Source organism: Serinus canaria, chromosome 2 (genome assembly GCF_022539315.1).
Source record: "Serinus canaria isolate serCan28SL12 chromosome 2, serCan2020, whole genome shotgun sequence".
Taxonomy (NCBI): domain Eukaryota; kingdom Metazoa; phylum Chordata; class Aves; order Passeriformes; family Fringillidae; genus Serinus; species Serinus canaria.
In genome coordinates, this window is record NC_066315.1 from 63,002,887 (window position 1) to 63,017,082 (window position 14,196).

The window sequence follows — 14,196 nt, forward strand, 5'->3', positions numbered from 1 at the left end:
CATCCAACAATAACTATGAGTCTGTCCAACTCCTCACCTACTGCACTAATAATGAAAGCATGGGGTTACACTACAAATAAACCTCTAAAATTCAAAAATTATGAATAAACACAAATTTAAAGAATTTGTTTTTTCTTCAAGTAAAGCATTTGCTTAAATAACATCAAAAAGGAAAAAACAGTAGTTCCACTAAGGTTCGTATTTTAGATTTTAACATTTATTTTCCTTCTATGTCAGTTCTCAAAGCTGACAAATACTGAAAAACAGAGCAGGTTCTTAAAAAAGACATCCTAAAAAAATTATCATTCAGACAATTACGTTTTCAGTCAAATAACATATAGTAAAATGTATTTACTCATTCCCAGTGACAATCCTGCTATTCCAAATGTATTCCTACAAAACGCTGCATTTGGGCAGCGCCTTTTAATTGACACAACAATCAGGAGTTGCTGTTTTTCAAAATGTGGTGATCTCTCTGAAATGGATACAAATGGCACCATGAGCTTCACTGCAAGTACAGCTTCAGGTCAGAAACATTTTATCTTACACCACAAGGCTGCCATTCAGGGCACATTAATAGATGACAAAAGTGAGCTCCTAACAGTGATTCCTAAAGGACGTTGTGTCCTTGGGAAAGCCAAAATTGCCACATGATACTAAGGAGACACAAATTTTCTGCAATCAGAATATCTTCAGTAGGAGAATGAAGGAAAGGGAAGAAGAATTGTGCTTGATTGAAAAAAGACAGGAAACAAAATTACATGGTTTAATGCTAAGGTTCATCCAAATGATTGCAGGGAGACTAACCAGAGAAAAGAAGGGTGGAATCTAGACTTCACGCAACAGTACCGGTACCCTGATCAATGGATTTAAACACAAAAAAAGAGAATATTAAAATTCCAGAACTAACCTCAAAAAAAAAACCCAAACCAATCCCCCACACACCAGGCTTTTAAATAGCTTGGAAAAGATGTGGATTGATGAATCTACTTTGAAATTAGTGCTCAACAAAATGACAAAAGGGAAAAAATTGATCTGCTTGAACTGAAATGAAGCTGCTCTATTTAATAGGAAGACCTATTTCTTAAAATAAGTTCCCATAGTTACCATAAGCTGTGTTTCATAGGTTTGATGTTGACCTAAAGCACCTTCTAAGTCTTTCATATTGGATTTTTTCAAAAGATTTGAAATACATGAGCTGCTAGCCTAAACTCTACAGTGACTTCCAGTTGAAATTACATTTTGTTACATGCTTAAAATCAAAGTTTCTAGAGCTCAGATTCATCTCAGTTTTCATCCTTATATTGTCAAAACACAGGATGGAATTTTTTTTCAAACACAAACCCACTTACTCCCTGAAAATAATTTCTGTGCTAAAGAGAAAGCATAGACTCCTGACCCCTTCCCCCCTCCTTGATTCTTTCAGTGGGTGTCACAGTACAACCCCCAAGGACTAAAGAGAGGAAGACAGGATACGAGTCCCAAACATGCACCACCAATCACACTCACGTGAAGTTAACCCACTGCTCGCTCTTCAAGGACCTACACTGGCAAGGGTCCTTCCTGTAATGAGCTAGCAGTTAATTTCTTACCTAAATAAATACAGCGGTAATGATCAACCAGAAATCACCTGCATTTTTCCTGTTTTGTCTAGGTCTGACCAAATGTAATCAGCTTACAATTACACTAAGTAGCTTGCTAAGCAGTCTATTTATAAAACTGATTAGATGCTGCTAAGCAGAGCAGGCAATGTTTTAACACTTTATTTTGACGTTGAAAGCAGTGGCTAGGAGAAAGGGAACAAGGATGGCAGAGAACAAAAGACCATTCAGAAAACTATAGAAATATAATTATATGGGACCAATTCTATTGCTTTATATGCATTTTAAAATTGTGTTACTTGGTAAAATAGCACATATTTCGAATTTTGGATTTATTACTCTTAGATATTTAGATAACTCAAGTAGGTCTGAACAAGTGAATATTCAGCCATAATGACTGCTGTTGATTCTTCCTGGAGAGAGAATATGGAATTGCCCTGACCTGGGAAAGAGAAAATTCAGGCTGCAGGAAAATTACAGACCATTGCTGAGGCCCTGGCCTGAGGTCAAGACAACTAACCAGGATGTGAAAAACTAAAGGGACATGACATGAGAAATTGCCAGATGTGACAGATAACATAATAAGATACTGACAAAAGCCACAGATAGGACCATGAGGGATGACTGGATTTCACCAGTGTCAAATTTCACAGAAAACTGAAGGGGGGTCTTTAAGGTATTGGAGACCTTTTGGGAGATAGAACCTACAACATCAGTACTCCTTCAGTAACTGGATCTGTAACACCACAGTAGCCTAAGATTCCCTACATGACAACTGAGAACCAGTAGTGAAAAAATAATCAGGGGTGAACAGATCTTTTGGGAAGAGACTTGGATTTAAAAAAAACATTCAAATAAGAAAGAGCTACAAGAATGGCAAGGAGGGTGAATACAGATATGCTAAGGAAAATGTGGCCAGCTCTGTCTGGCACAGACCCACCCTCGACCACTACATCCTCATCAGAACTGTGAGAACCACTTGTTCTGATCTTACCACATGTATCACACTTGCTTCCACAATCAAGGAGGCAAGGAGAGTGCCAGGGTGCTTCCACTGGCTAACAGCAGGACTCCTGCCTGGACAAATCAAGTAACCCATGTCAGTCAACATCCACATCCACCCACCCCTCCCTAACAGGCTGTCAGACACTGTCTTTGACAAACTGCTTCAATTCAACCCCTCATTTCCTAATTTATATAATGAACATAATACTGGTTTTCTTATCTCCTTTTATTAGGTTATTTTTGGCACTGGCAGTAACAAAAATCAAGGAAGTCAATAGTTTAAGTAATTTAAGGGCTTAATATTTTTCTATTGCTACTTCAGGTTAACCTGAAGCTCCCGAGTTCAAAGTTCTGAATTTTCATACATACTGCTCTAAGTTGAACTCTGATTCCAAGAATTAATGCCCTGCTTTTACAAGTAAGAGAATGGCAGGAGATTAATACCTTTCATACAGAGTAAAAGGTACTTATAGGATTGGATACTGATAGAACTGAAAGGAAAAACGAGGAAAATTCAGTTCCTAACCTGACAGGTACTTGGGGAAAAAAAAAAAAGGAATCCATAATCCACGGCAAGGGATTAAGAAAAACAACAGTTTATCTGTGCTTATTAACAACAGCCCTTATTCCAATTCTTTGTGGAGAATAATAAACATGACTTAATCTTAAGAACAATGTTGTGATAATTTTCCAAACACATGTACTCTGTTCATCACTAAGACATTTAATGAATCTACTACAAATTTGCAACATCCTGTCAAAGACTATTGTTTCCTTAGAGGATGAAAATAAAAGGGATTATATTATGTATGGGGGGGGGGGGATAATTACAAAAGGCTCATATTGTATGCTAATTTATATTTATAACAAGTGTTTTATTTACCTTTTTGTTTTCTTGTAGTTTTCCAGCTGTAATGTCTGCATACATTTGTACCTTTCCAATTCACACTGCTCACATAGTTCCTCAAGACACAACAGATGATTCTCCATTTCCTCAAAGTTTGCCTCTAGCTGGGCTGTAAGAAAGACTTGTATGAATATCAAACTGCATCAATGGACAGACAATTCCCCTGAACAGAAAGAGGATTTTGTGAAGGTAAATAATTAACATGGTGATAATTACACACATAGAATGGCTCCAAAAGATAAAGAAATCAGCCCAAATCCCTTAGTGAAGAGTGGCAGCAGAGCCACGTTAAAGGGAGATCCATCTGAGGTTCCCTTGCAGTAAGGTGCTGAACCATTCTACATGTCCCAGCATCGTGGCGACACAGGCTCCTGGCCTGTTTTTGAGGAAGAGAAGCATTCAGGACTCATACTTTTCCTTCTTGAGCAGACTGCCAGCTTAGCACTTCCTACACAGTACCAATCCAAGGAATAAATCTGTGCTGACCAAAGCCAGGTCAAACCATCATTTATTCAAATGAAACAAAAATAAAGCACACAGGGAGAATTTTAACTTTCACATGATGCTATGGTAATATAAAAGAACATATATTTATGTCTCTGAAGACAGACCCTTTACTGATGGCTAAATATAGATTTACATACACATGAAAATTTTACAATTAAATCCTATTTTATATACACATCTCTTAATCTTGTCTTTAAACATAATTGCTCAGTCTCAACTTCAAACAGATCTTGTCTATGACATGTCCTGAGAAAACTGATCTCATCTCATAGCTCACATTGCTTTGAGTAGATATTTGGACTAGACAATTCCTGAGGTCCCTCCTCATCTGAATTAACCCATGTGAACCTTGTATCAAAGGATCCCTTTCCCTGACAGTGATTAATGCTAAATTTCATGTCTCTCATCAGGATCTCACAGTGGAAAATCTATTTTCCCAAACCCTAACCAGCTGGTCACTCTGGGATGAAGCTTTGTGAACTACAGGAATATTATTCATCTTTTTGCCAGGCCTTCTCCTATACCAGAAGGAAGGTAAATCGCAGGAGCAAGAATAATCACGTTTTTACAAACAACTAGCAGCCAGAGTTAATGTTTTTCAGATGCTCAAAAAAAGAAACAGGAAGCTGAAGGCATCAGTCAAATCCTCCATTCTGGCTTGGCCATTCTGCTTGAAGCCTATCTTGGACCATAAATAATTCCAACTTCCTTAGCTATAACTTCATTATAAATAGCTATCCTTGTGCTTCCCCTAAAAAAGCAAAAGTTAAGACTTCATAATCAAATTTCCTAGGATGCATATTCATATGTTCTGCTTCACTTAACACCATTTTTTTAGCCCCTAACAAAGACAGGAAAGGGAAACATAAATCATATAATCAAGTAAAAATTTCCCTAAATTATTTTTCTGTATACAGATCACTGAGGGGAAGTGGAATGGATTGGCAAAAAAAAAAAAAAAAAAAAAAAAAGGCAGTTGACAATTAATGCAGAAACAAGATTGAGGGGAAAAAAATGTTTTTTCAGTTCTACATATTGTGATGTGGAACATTAATTGCTCACCACATACTCAATTTTCTCTCACAAAATCCAGATGTATTCAAAGCGTAATATCATGATTACAATTATGATTGGTAGGCCCTTTTTCTTTAAGAAATAGACTTCTCTAAGTGCATTAAAATCTAAATACCTGTATTGTGCTAACTTGCTTTTCAGAATAATTCTCCCTTATTAATCTGCAAAAGTCTCAAACACAGCAGGACTGAAAATAATTTACTAAGGTACCTATCAACCACTGTTTTTTCCACTTAAAAATGCCTACCACCTGCTTTGCTGTATTTGCTGTTGAAATAATATTAAAAGACAACAACAAAGGACAGGAAAATAAAGAGGATGAAGAAAAGTGAATTCTAGAGAGCAACTGATTCCTAGCACTTGCATTTGAGCAGCCTCTAGCGGGAACTGCTGAAAACACCGTGCTCCTGAATTAGAGGAATGGACACCAGAGATCTCTCCAGGAGGCAACAATCCTGCTGTGCTGCAACAGAGGTTTCAGAAGTTTTTTTCCTTTTTGAAGCGAAAGAAAAATTGCTTTTCACAAAAAAAAAATTGAAGACAAGCTCTGTTGCAGCAGCTCCAGCTACAGCTGTGAATTACCACCTCTCTTACCCAAAAGAGAATATATGCACTGTGCATTCAAAGACAGTGCCAAAAAAACCTATATTTTTAATTAATTTGAAACTTAGGCCGTGAAAAATGCATCTTCTCTAAATCTTCTCCAGATTTAAAAAAACATATTTGCCTTTAGATTAAGACTTTTTATATATAGCAATATGCCACACTTGGTAGAAATAGTATTTTTTTAAATTAGATAGCTGAAAAAAACCCCAACTTTGGGGTTCTTTGGGTCACATCACTCCAATTATAACAGTTTGGGCTGTATTTCTTACATTACCACAAGCATAACAACATGATTTGAAACTTTAATTCCTAGTTCTAATTCTTTCAATGTATGTTTAAAGTCTGGTCAGGTGACATTACACTGCATTATCTTCTATCAGCATACATGGTTTTTCATGGTTTACTAGCTATCAGGTATTGAAGTATTTATCTAGAACTCAACGACCACAGATTTTTTTATCCAGAAAACACTTTCTTCCTAAAGTGCACCTAATTTAAATTTACCACAAAACTTTTCTAACTGAAACCAATGTTATCTGTAGTTCTGTATGAGTACAAAATTTGTTAGAATAGCAAAATCACAGCTGTATGTCAGAAAATAGGTTTCCATTAACTTTAAATGTAGCTTTCCTGCACTGTCCCAGCCATTCAAACAACAGAAACCATGCAGGAATATTAAAGACATTTCTACAAAGCTCATTTATTTTCTGACTAAAAGGGAAAAAGTAAAAAGGATGGAAGCAATTATATCAAAGATGGTCCCTATACCTCTAGGCCACATAGGGGCAGAGATTACTAAAAGCTTAAAATGAGCAGTGAAAGACATATATGAACAGCAAGAGCTCAGTAGCTCAATTCAGCTGCAACAACAACAACAAAAAAAAAAAGAAAAAAGGAAAAACTTAATATAATTACAGTTCTACTAGTGCTCAATTTTAATCTGTTTTCACAGAAAGGATCTTAAACACAGCTAGTATTATACCACTTAACTGAAGTTAAAGCAGTTTCTTTGCTGAAACTACATAGCAAGTACACTAGGATCCTTTCCTTGTGTACTCAGGCACTTCCAAGTTTACAGCACCAAACTCTATGCCTTTGATACATACATACATAGTATATAGATAGTATATATAGATATAGATAAAAACACACACACACACATAGAGTACATAATATATACACACACACAGACATACATATATATATACACACACACAATATATATACATAAACACACACACACACACACACACATATAGATATATATATATATAGATATATATATATATAATATATATATATATATATATATATATATATATAGCTACCTAATACAACAAACAACCTCTGCTGAAGTGTTGTGTCCTGGAGTCTATGGAGAAAAATTCCCTGTTGAACACAGCTGTCTTGACACAATATTATTCTAATTCCCTGGTTTTACATAAATCTTCCCAACATTTTCCCTGCTTTCCTCAGTAAAAGATAAATGCAAATTCTGAAAAAATTAGATGAATTTTGCAAAGCTAGAGAATGGCAACTTTCATACTTGATACACAATCTGAAATAAAAAAAGACTGACCTTTTACTCAAGATATAAACAAGGATATTTCTCCTAAGCAGTGCAAAATGTTCTGTTTCCCCAATGAATTTTCACACCCATCTAGCCCTCACTTCAAAAAAAACCCCTCAAGACTAAGAGGCAAAGGCTTTTAACTCAGTGACTACATGCCCAGCCTTATTTTCTTCCCAGTCCCACTATGAAAACATTTTCAACTTATGTAGGAACTGTCACCGATATACAAGATCAGTCTTTTTGAAACCAGTATCAAACTGATCTTAAAAAAAAAAAAAAAGGAAGGGAGAAAAACTGGATTTGGATCAATGTTTGTGTGTATTGATTTACTGAAACCAAAACAAACGTCTGAGCAAAATGCCACGGCTCAAACATGAAAACCCATTTCACACTAAGTATACTAATATCAGTCAGCATACATTTTCTACAACATCTCAACTAAAAACTGGATTAAGTGATAATTCCAATTCTGCATTTTGAAAGGGCAATAACTGTCCTTTTCACTTTTACATGAGAGTAACTTTTTTCTTCAAAATTCTCAGTAGCAGCTACAAGACATTGCATAATGCAATAAATTAATTTAATGAAGAGACACATTTTCTACTTCAAGTGAGGGATGTCTTATAATGTGAATACCTAAGCTAAAGAACTTAAAAAAATTGCTAATGAAAATGTGTCTTGTAATACACAGCAAAAGCTGAAGAATCTGTACATGAGTCATACCAATTTTAAGTAGGTCACTAAAAAGGTTCATTTCCATTATCTGAAATTTCTTTCAGTGAAAGAAGCCAGGGTCCCCTACCTGCTTTCAAAATGAAAGCATTAATAGACTTATTAGAAGCATATCATGTCAGAAGAACCAACTATTTTGTTGAAATGATGAAGGTTAGCCAAATTATATCTTGAGTGCATAACCCAGCACTTTGTGATTCAATTTTCACTTATTTTTACAGCATATTTTATTCATATTCAAAATTTGCAGTCAGAGTAATGGTCATCTCTTGAAAAGTTGAATACAGTTTATATTTATATGAAGCAGTTAGTTAAGAGTTATAAAAACTAAAAGCAATGAGCAGAATATTGCAGTAAATTTCTGTTAAATCACCTTCAGAAGGTTAGATGTTGAATTTGGTACAAATTACATCTATCTCTTCAAATGGACTCCATAAAAATTATTAGAAGAAAAAATAAAACCCAAAACACATTTGTTAGGAGGAGCTAAGAAGAAATTTTAGATAAATTACATAAAATCTGACAAAAGGTAAAGCTAGAAGGTTTGGTTCAAATCTCAGAGCCTTAGCAGTACACCTCAAAATTCATTAGCTTCCCTGAGCAGGCTGCTGAATGCTTGCTTAAATCCTACTTTTGCAGTACCAAAAAATATCTAAAGACATACCTATCCAATAAATTCTACAATTGGAATGAGATTAATTCTAGTTCATAAAACTGTATTAGGAATCAGAAAGTAGCCCAAATTCATCATGATTTTACAGCATTTGCAGCATTATGAACTATAAAGGCAATTTCATCAGCTTTCTATTACATTGTTTATCTTTGGGCTACCAGTGGACTGCACGGTAATATTAAACCCAGTATTTTAATAAATCATTATTTGAACTTTTATTTCCTTAGAAATTTTTTTTTTCAAAAAGCCAATATTAAATGGTTAGCACAGATGATAAAGCCTTATTAAACAAGATGGTATAAGAAAATTGTAATAAAAAGTAGAACACATTCCCTGGTTCAGGAATAAATAACAAAGTTATTACCAGCCTACCTAGGAACAAAAGCTGATTTGAGCATGACCACTGACCACAGCAGAATGAGAAATTAGCCCTTGAAGACAGAAAAGAATCCTCCTTTTCTTCATTTCGCATCAGCACGTAAATCAGCCCACCCCAAAAAAAAAGAGCTGCAATCACATGAGGAATTTCTGCACACTTCCCAGCTGCTGCAATAAAGAGAAGCGCAGGCACAGTCCCTGGGGAACTTAGCTACGTAAAATCTATGTGCAGACAGAAGTTTTTCAAAGCTTTAATTTGATGCACCCTGTAGAGATTTTCATGGAAGCATCAAGAGACATACTGTGGACAGACAGGGCTGCTGCTTGTCAAACGCTGCCTGCCCATTTCCAGGTTCAGCAATAGCAGAGATTTTCAGAGACCAAGAGTCCCCAGCATTTTTTCCTAATTTAATTTTCAACAGTGGATCAAGAGTTTTGTATGAGAGGTTCCAAAAACAGTCCACCAAAGCATGTGTCTTTTCATCTTTTAAATAAAATGAACAGGTTGACCTTTGGTAAAGTTTTAAAAATTGCAACCCACCTAACAAACATGAGGTGTTTGCCAATATTAATAGGCAGCATTAATATTCACCTATAGAAAGCTCAGTATCACTTCAGAATATTTTAACCCTGTACATTAATTCAAACTATGGAAGTTACCTTTGGAACCAACAATTATTCAAAACCAAAGGTTTCTGCCTTGAAAGTGTCCCTAGCCAGGTAAATTTCCCTCCCCATCCCACCCCAAATGATAAGTTTAAACATTATTATGTAAAATTACACAGAAACCAAAAGAAGCAGCTATATACATTAGCGTTTATACTATGAAAAAAATCTTAATTTAATAAGACTTCAAAAATAGCATTTTTAACCTGTTCAAATATTTGTCAATTTTTTTTTTTCAAATAGCAACACATACAAAATTTCAACTGCTGGAAGAGAAACCACTGCTACTTGTCAATTTAAAAAAAAACCAGTTTGTTTAAGAACTACAGTTTTACCACAGAAAGCAAAATTAAATTTTATAATCACAACATTCACAACAGCTGAACTTCAGTCTAATCCTCTGTACTGATCTGAATGTTTGTTATGTCTATAAGAACTTACCTAGGCTTGCTGTGAGGCATTCCAGATCTGCTAAGAACCCTGGTATTTGCTGAAGCTGATCCTGCAGTTCCACCAGACTGCTCCTTTTCTTCTCCCAGTGCGCAGAAAGCATCACAACTTCACTGTCAACCAGCTGCAACAAACAGGTTTTAACTGCAAACTTCTGTACCTGTTTATGAGCATCTTGACTAATTTTTTATAATTAATACATTTGGAAGCATGACGTCAGCACAACAACCCTACAGCACTGCCACTTGTGTGCTCAAGTAAATGAACAACATGCTCAAAAAAATCCCCTGTAGTAGAGAATATTTATATCAAAATGCATGGAACAAAAATATGACAAAAAGTTATTTCTCAATATACTAATCAATGCAGGAATTATTTTATGGATGTTATTGACTGTACTCAAGACATACCTGAAATTTTTGGCAGCAGTGTTGCACTAGTACACTATAACAACATCTTAGTGCTCAAATTTTGGGCATATTTATATCAATAGTTTAATGCTGCCAGTAATACCAATTTCATCTTAATAATAAAAATGAAAATTCTGCACATGCAAAATAGTCTAGAAAAAAAAAGTAAAAGGAATGACATTTTAAAAAAAGTTGCCTTTATAACATTTGTGCTCTTCTGCTTTTGTGATAAACTGCAGCAGTGCCAAGTGTTTATGAACATATTTCTACATCACTGCAATTCTTGTTTCATTCTTCTTAACTTTTATTATATAATAAGCAAATAAAAGGATACACTGCTTCAAAGCCTCACTTATATTTTCTTTGAAAAACACCAGAATCAAGAGATCTTAGGTTACAAATGTTTCCATTATATATAATTGAGATGATTCAATTATTGTTTCCCTGCTCCTAATTCCATTTACCCATTCTTCCTCTAGCACACTACAGCCTGTGGCTGTATCTACATTCTGAATTCCTCAATTTCTAAGTCTTTATAGGCAGAAACTGAAAAAGTCTGAGCAATGGACAAAGGAGCTCTCAAATGTACAATTCTACCCACTTTGTATAAATTATTTTAAAAGAACAACTTCTATCTTTTGCAAATCCCTCCAGCTACCTATCCCTGTTAAGAAAACATCCTGTTTCACCAGACAAGATTTGAAAACTTATTCCAAAGCCCAGTGAGAAATGGAACAATTCAGGAGACCAAACAGTCTTATTTAAATAAAGCCAGGTCTATTTCCGAGACTGGGATATGTTATTTATATCTGTTAAACAGTAAAGCAAACAAAAAAACCCAAAAAAACAAACAAACAAAAAAAAAAAAACCAAAACAAGCCACCACAAGATGAGGACAAACACCACAAACATTTCAGTCCTGAGATAAATGAATGAAGCTGAAATGACAATCATCTACAAAGACAATTTTGTACATGGAACTGGTAGTTAACATCTACCATTTAACATGGTAAGACTGTAAGCTGCAATTAAAGCCTGAAATGTTCACTTTACTTAGCATTTATAAATAAGACAGCACAAGTAAGCAGAAATAGGATACTGGACCTTTAGGTCTTCTACAGTACAATCAATCTTCTGTGCTTACAGAGTTTTTATTTTCCCCTTTTTATAAAAAAAGTAACAAACAAAACTCCACAAGCAATACGTACACTGAGTTGTGTGTAAAGTAAATATCTGAATTTAATGGAAAATTTAAATATTTTTGGAAGTTTTTCATTCTCATTTTCCCAAGCAGCCATGTGAGATTAGGTTATATTGGTTTAATATATATGAAACCTCACATTGTTTTCACAATTACAATTTTTAAAGCAAACTATAGCAAGTATTATAAAATTGTGACCACATCATTTATGAGATTTTCTAAGGAAAAAAAAGAACATTATGAGCAGTAAAACATGCCAAACTGGCAAGGAGAACCCCATCTCCCATGCCTGAAGGTTTCCACTAGAATGCAGGGAAAAGCAGGGCCATACCATTAGGCAAGAGAAAGAAGAGCATAAGAGACTTTCTTTCTTACTGTAAGAACACAGGGAGTGATTTATCCATTATAAAAAGATACAGAGAAGACTTTAAGTGAAGAGAAGAGCCAGGAAGGATGCACTCAGCCAAAGTGAAGGTTTCAGCCAGGACAGAGAGCCCCACAGCTCAGTCCTGCTCTGCATTGTGGCCACCCAGATTACACTGTCTGCCCTTTAAACACGGCTTGAAACTGAAAGTCTGCTGCTTTGAAACTGCTTACTGCTGCTGAGTAATGCATTGGTAAAATTTGCTGAAGTTTCCTTTCCCTTCATTCCACAGATAAACCACACAGCTTGCTTCCAGGGCAGGAATAGTGAATGAAATTAGGAGAAAGCACAAAGACTTCCCAATCTTTTCAGCTGGGCAAGCCAATCTTGCTGTCTCTTCTGCACTAGGAGTGGGCAGCAGTGTCAGTGCCACAGCCCTGCCCTGATAGAAACCACTAAGGTGCCTTAACCCCAAATACATTCTGTACTCTCCCAGACACCCCGAGCAGTAACACAAAACATCATCTTTGCAACTGTTTACATTGCATCACATTATTTGTTATTTCACATTTGCATTACATTGTTGTTTACATTACTGTGAGAGTGAACAAAGCTGTGTGGATGTTTACCCGGGGGCCAAGGTTGACCTTGAGGGTGGGTACTAAAAATTTTAGTTTAAAATTATTTACACATTTTGAAATATTTCATGCATGGCATTGTTATTTTTTCTTACCTCTCCAGCTTTTGCACAATCTTTGGCTCCTTTATGAAGGGCAGCCCAAGCATCTTCATATCTGATGAGAAGACAAATTACTATTCTCACTGTGCTCCCCTTACAAAGGAATTCATGGATGTCACTGTGCTTATATTTACAGGTACTACCAGAAATTACAGCTTAAAAAGCTGTGTAATTCTTTCCATACTTACTGTTCTGCCAAGACAAATATACAGTGAGAAATAATGTCTTTTAAAGAAAAAGTGATTTATGTTTTTTAACCTGCTGACATTAAAAGCTAAATGGACCCAACAACACTTACAAGACAACTCACCACCTTAAACATCACTTGGAACTCAACTTAATTACAAAAATATTTAAAATTAACAAGATTGTAATCATACATGTACCCCTTCCAATTCAAAAAAAAAAAAAAGAAAGAAGGAAATTGTGTCAAATATGTCTAAATTATGAAAACACAGACTAGGACTCGGTGCTGGCCTCCTTCACCCCTCTGCATTAGGATTTGAAATAAAGTCATCTTTTAAATGCAACTTTTCCTCCAGAATTCAGCTTCATTAACATGACAACACTTCAGGATTGGGCAAGCTTTAAACACATTAATCATTTGGTAAACACTCCCAGATTACTAACTGCAGAACAACAAAAAACCTAGTAGCAACACTTTGATTTTCCTTTCCAAGTTCTTTCTTAAGAAATTAGATTTTTTAAATCCAACATAGGAAACAAACACTAATAAAGAAAAGGAAGGTCATACCTGCTTAGTAATTCCAGTCCAGCAGAAAACTCTGGCAAACACTGAACAGTTCTATAAAACAAATTGCAAATGTACAAAATTGTTAAAGAAAAGAAGGCTGTTATAAAAAATGTGTGCACACACATCTGACAGATATGCTGAGCACAGAAATGTTTCCTCCTGCTCCTACTTTCACAAACATTTTGCCAATTTTAAAATGCATTACACGGTGTATCTTACAAGAATATTCCAAAAGTAGGATTGCTTTTTTCCCTTGTTGTTTTATGATAGTCCATTCTTACCTCTTTTCGACTGTATCCATTAAAAACAAGTTTTATTGAATAATTTCTAAGTACACAAAGTTAACAAATATAAGGATGAACATAATTTTAACCTACAAAAGGGCACAGAAATATTCTGGAAAAAAAAAAAGACTACTACACAAGTTCATGTCCCTCAATACAGATATTCCACTTATATTCTACACTGAAAATAAATACTAAGCTAAGGAACCTTTGCCAGTTTAATGCTCTAATGATCTCCTATTCAGTGCATACACTTCCATTAATAACAGCTT

The 14,196-nt window shown here is 35.2% G+C and overlaps 1 protein-coding gene across 4 annotated transcripts in view; it reads right to left on the reverse strand.

The window, feature by feature from the left end:
* Positions 1-14,196, reverse strand: part of DTNBP1 (dystrobrevin binding protein 1) — a 63,341-nt gene that overhangs the window by 43,410 nt on the left and 5,735 nt on the right. For all 4 annotated transcript variants that reach the window (XM_018918685.3, XM_009085296.4, XM_050971580.1 and 1 more), the window contains 4 exons: positions 13,641-13,691; positions 12,881-12,941; positions 10,164-10,296; positions 3,490-3,622 (listed from right to left, as the gene is read on the reverse strand). In XM_018918685.3, coding sequence (XP_018774230.1) covers positions 3,490-3,622; positions 10,164-10,296; positions 12,881-12,941; positions 13,641-13,691 — 378 coding nt within the window. The remainder of the gene's footprint in view (positions 1-3,489; positions 3,623-10,163; positions 10,297-12,880; positions 12,942-13,640; positions 13,692-14,196) is intronic.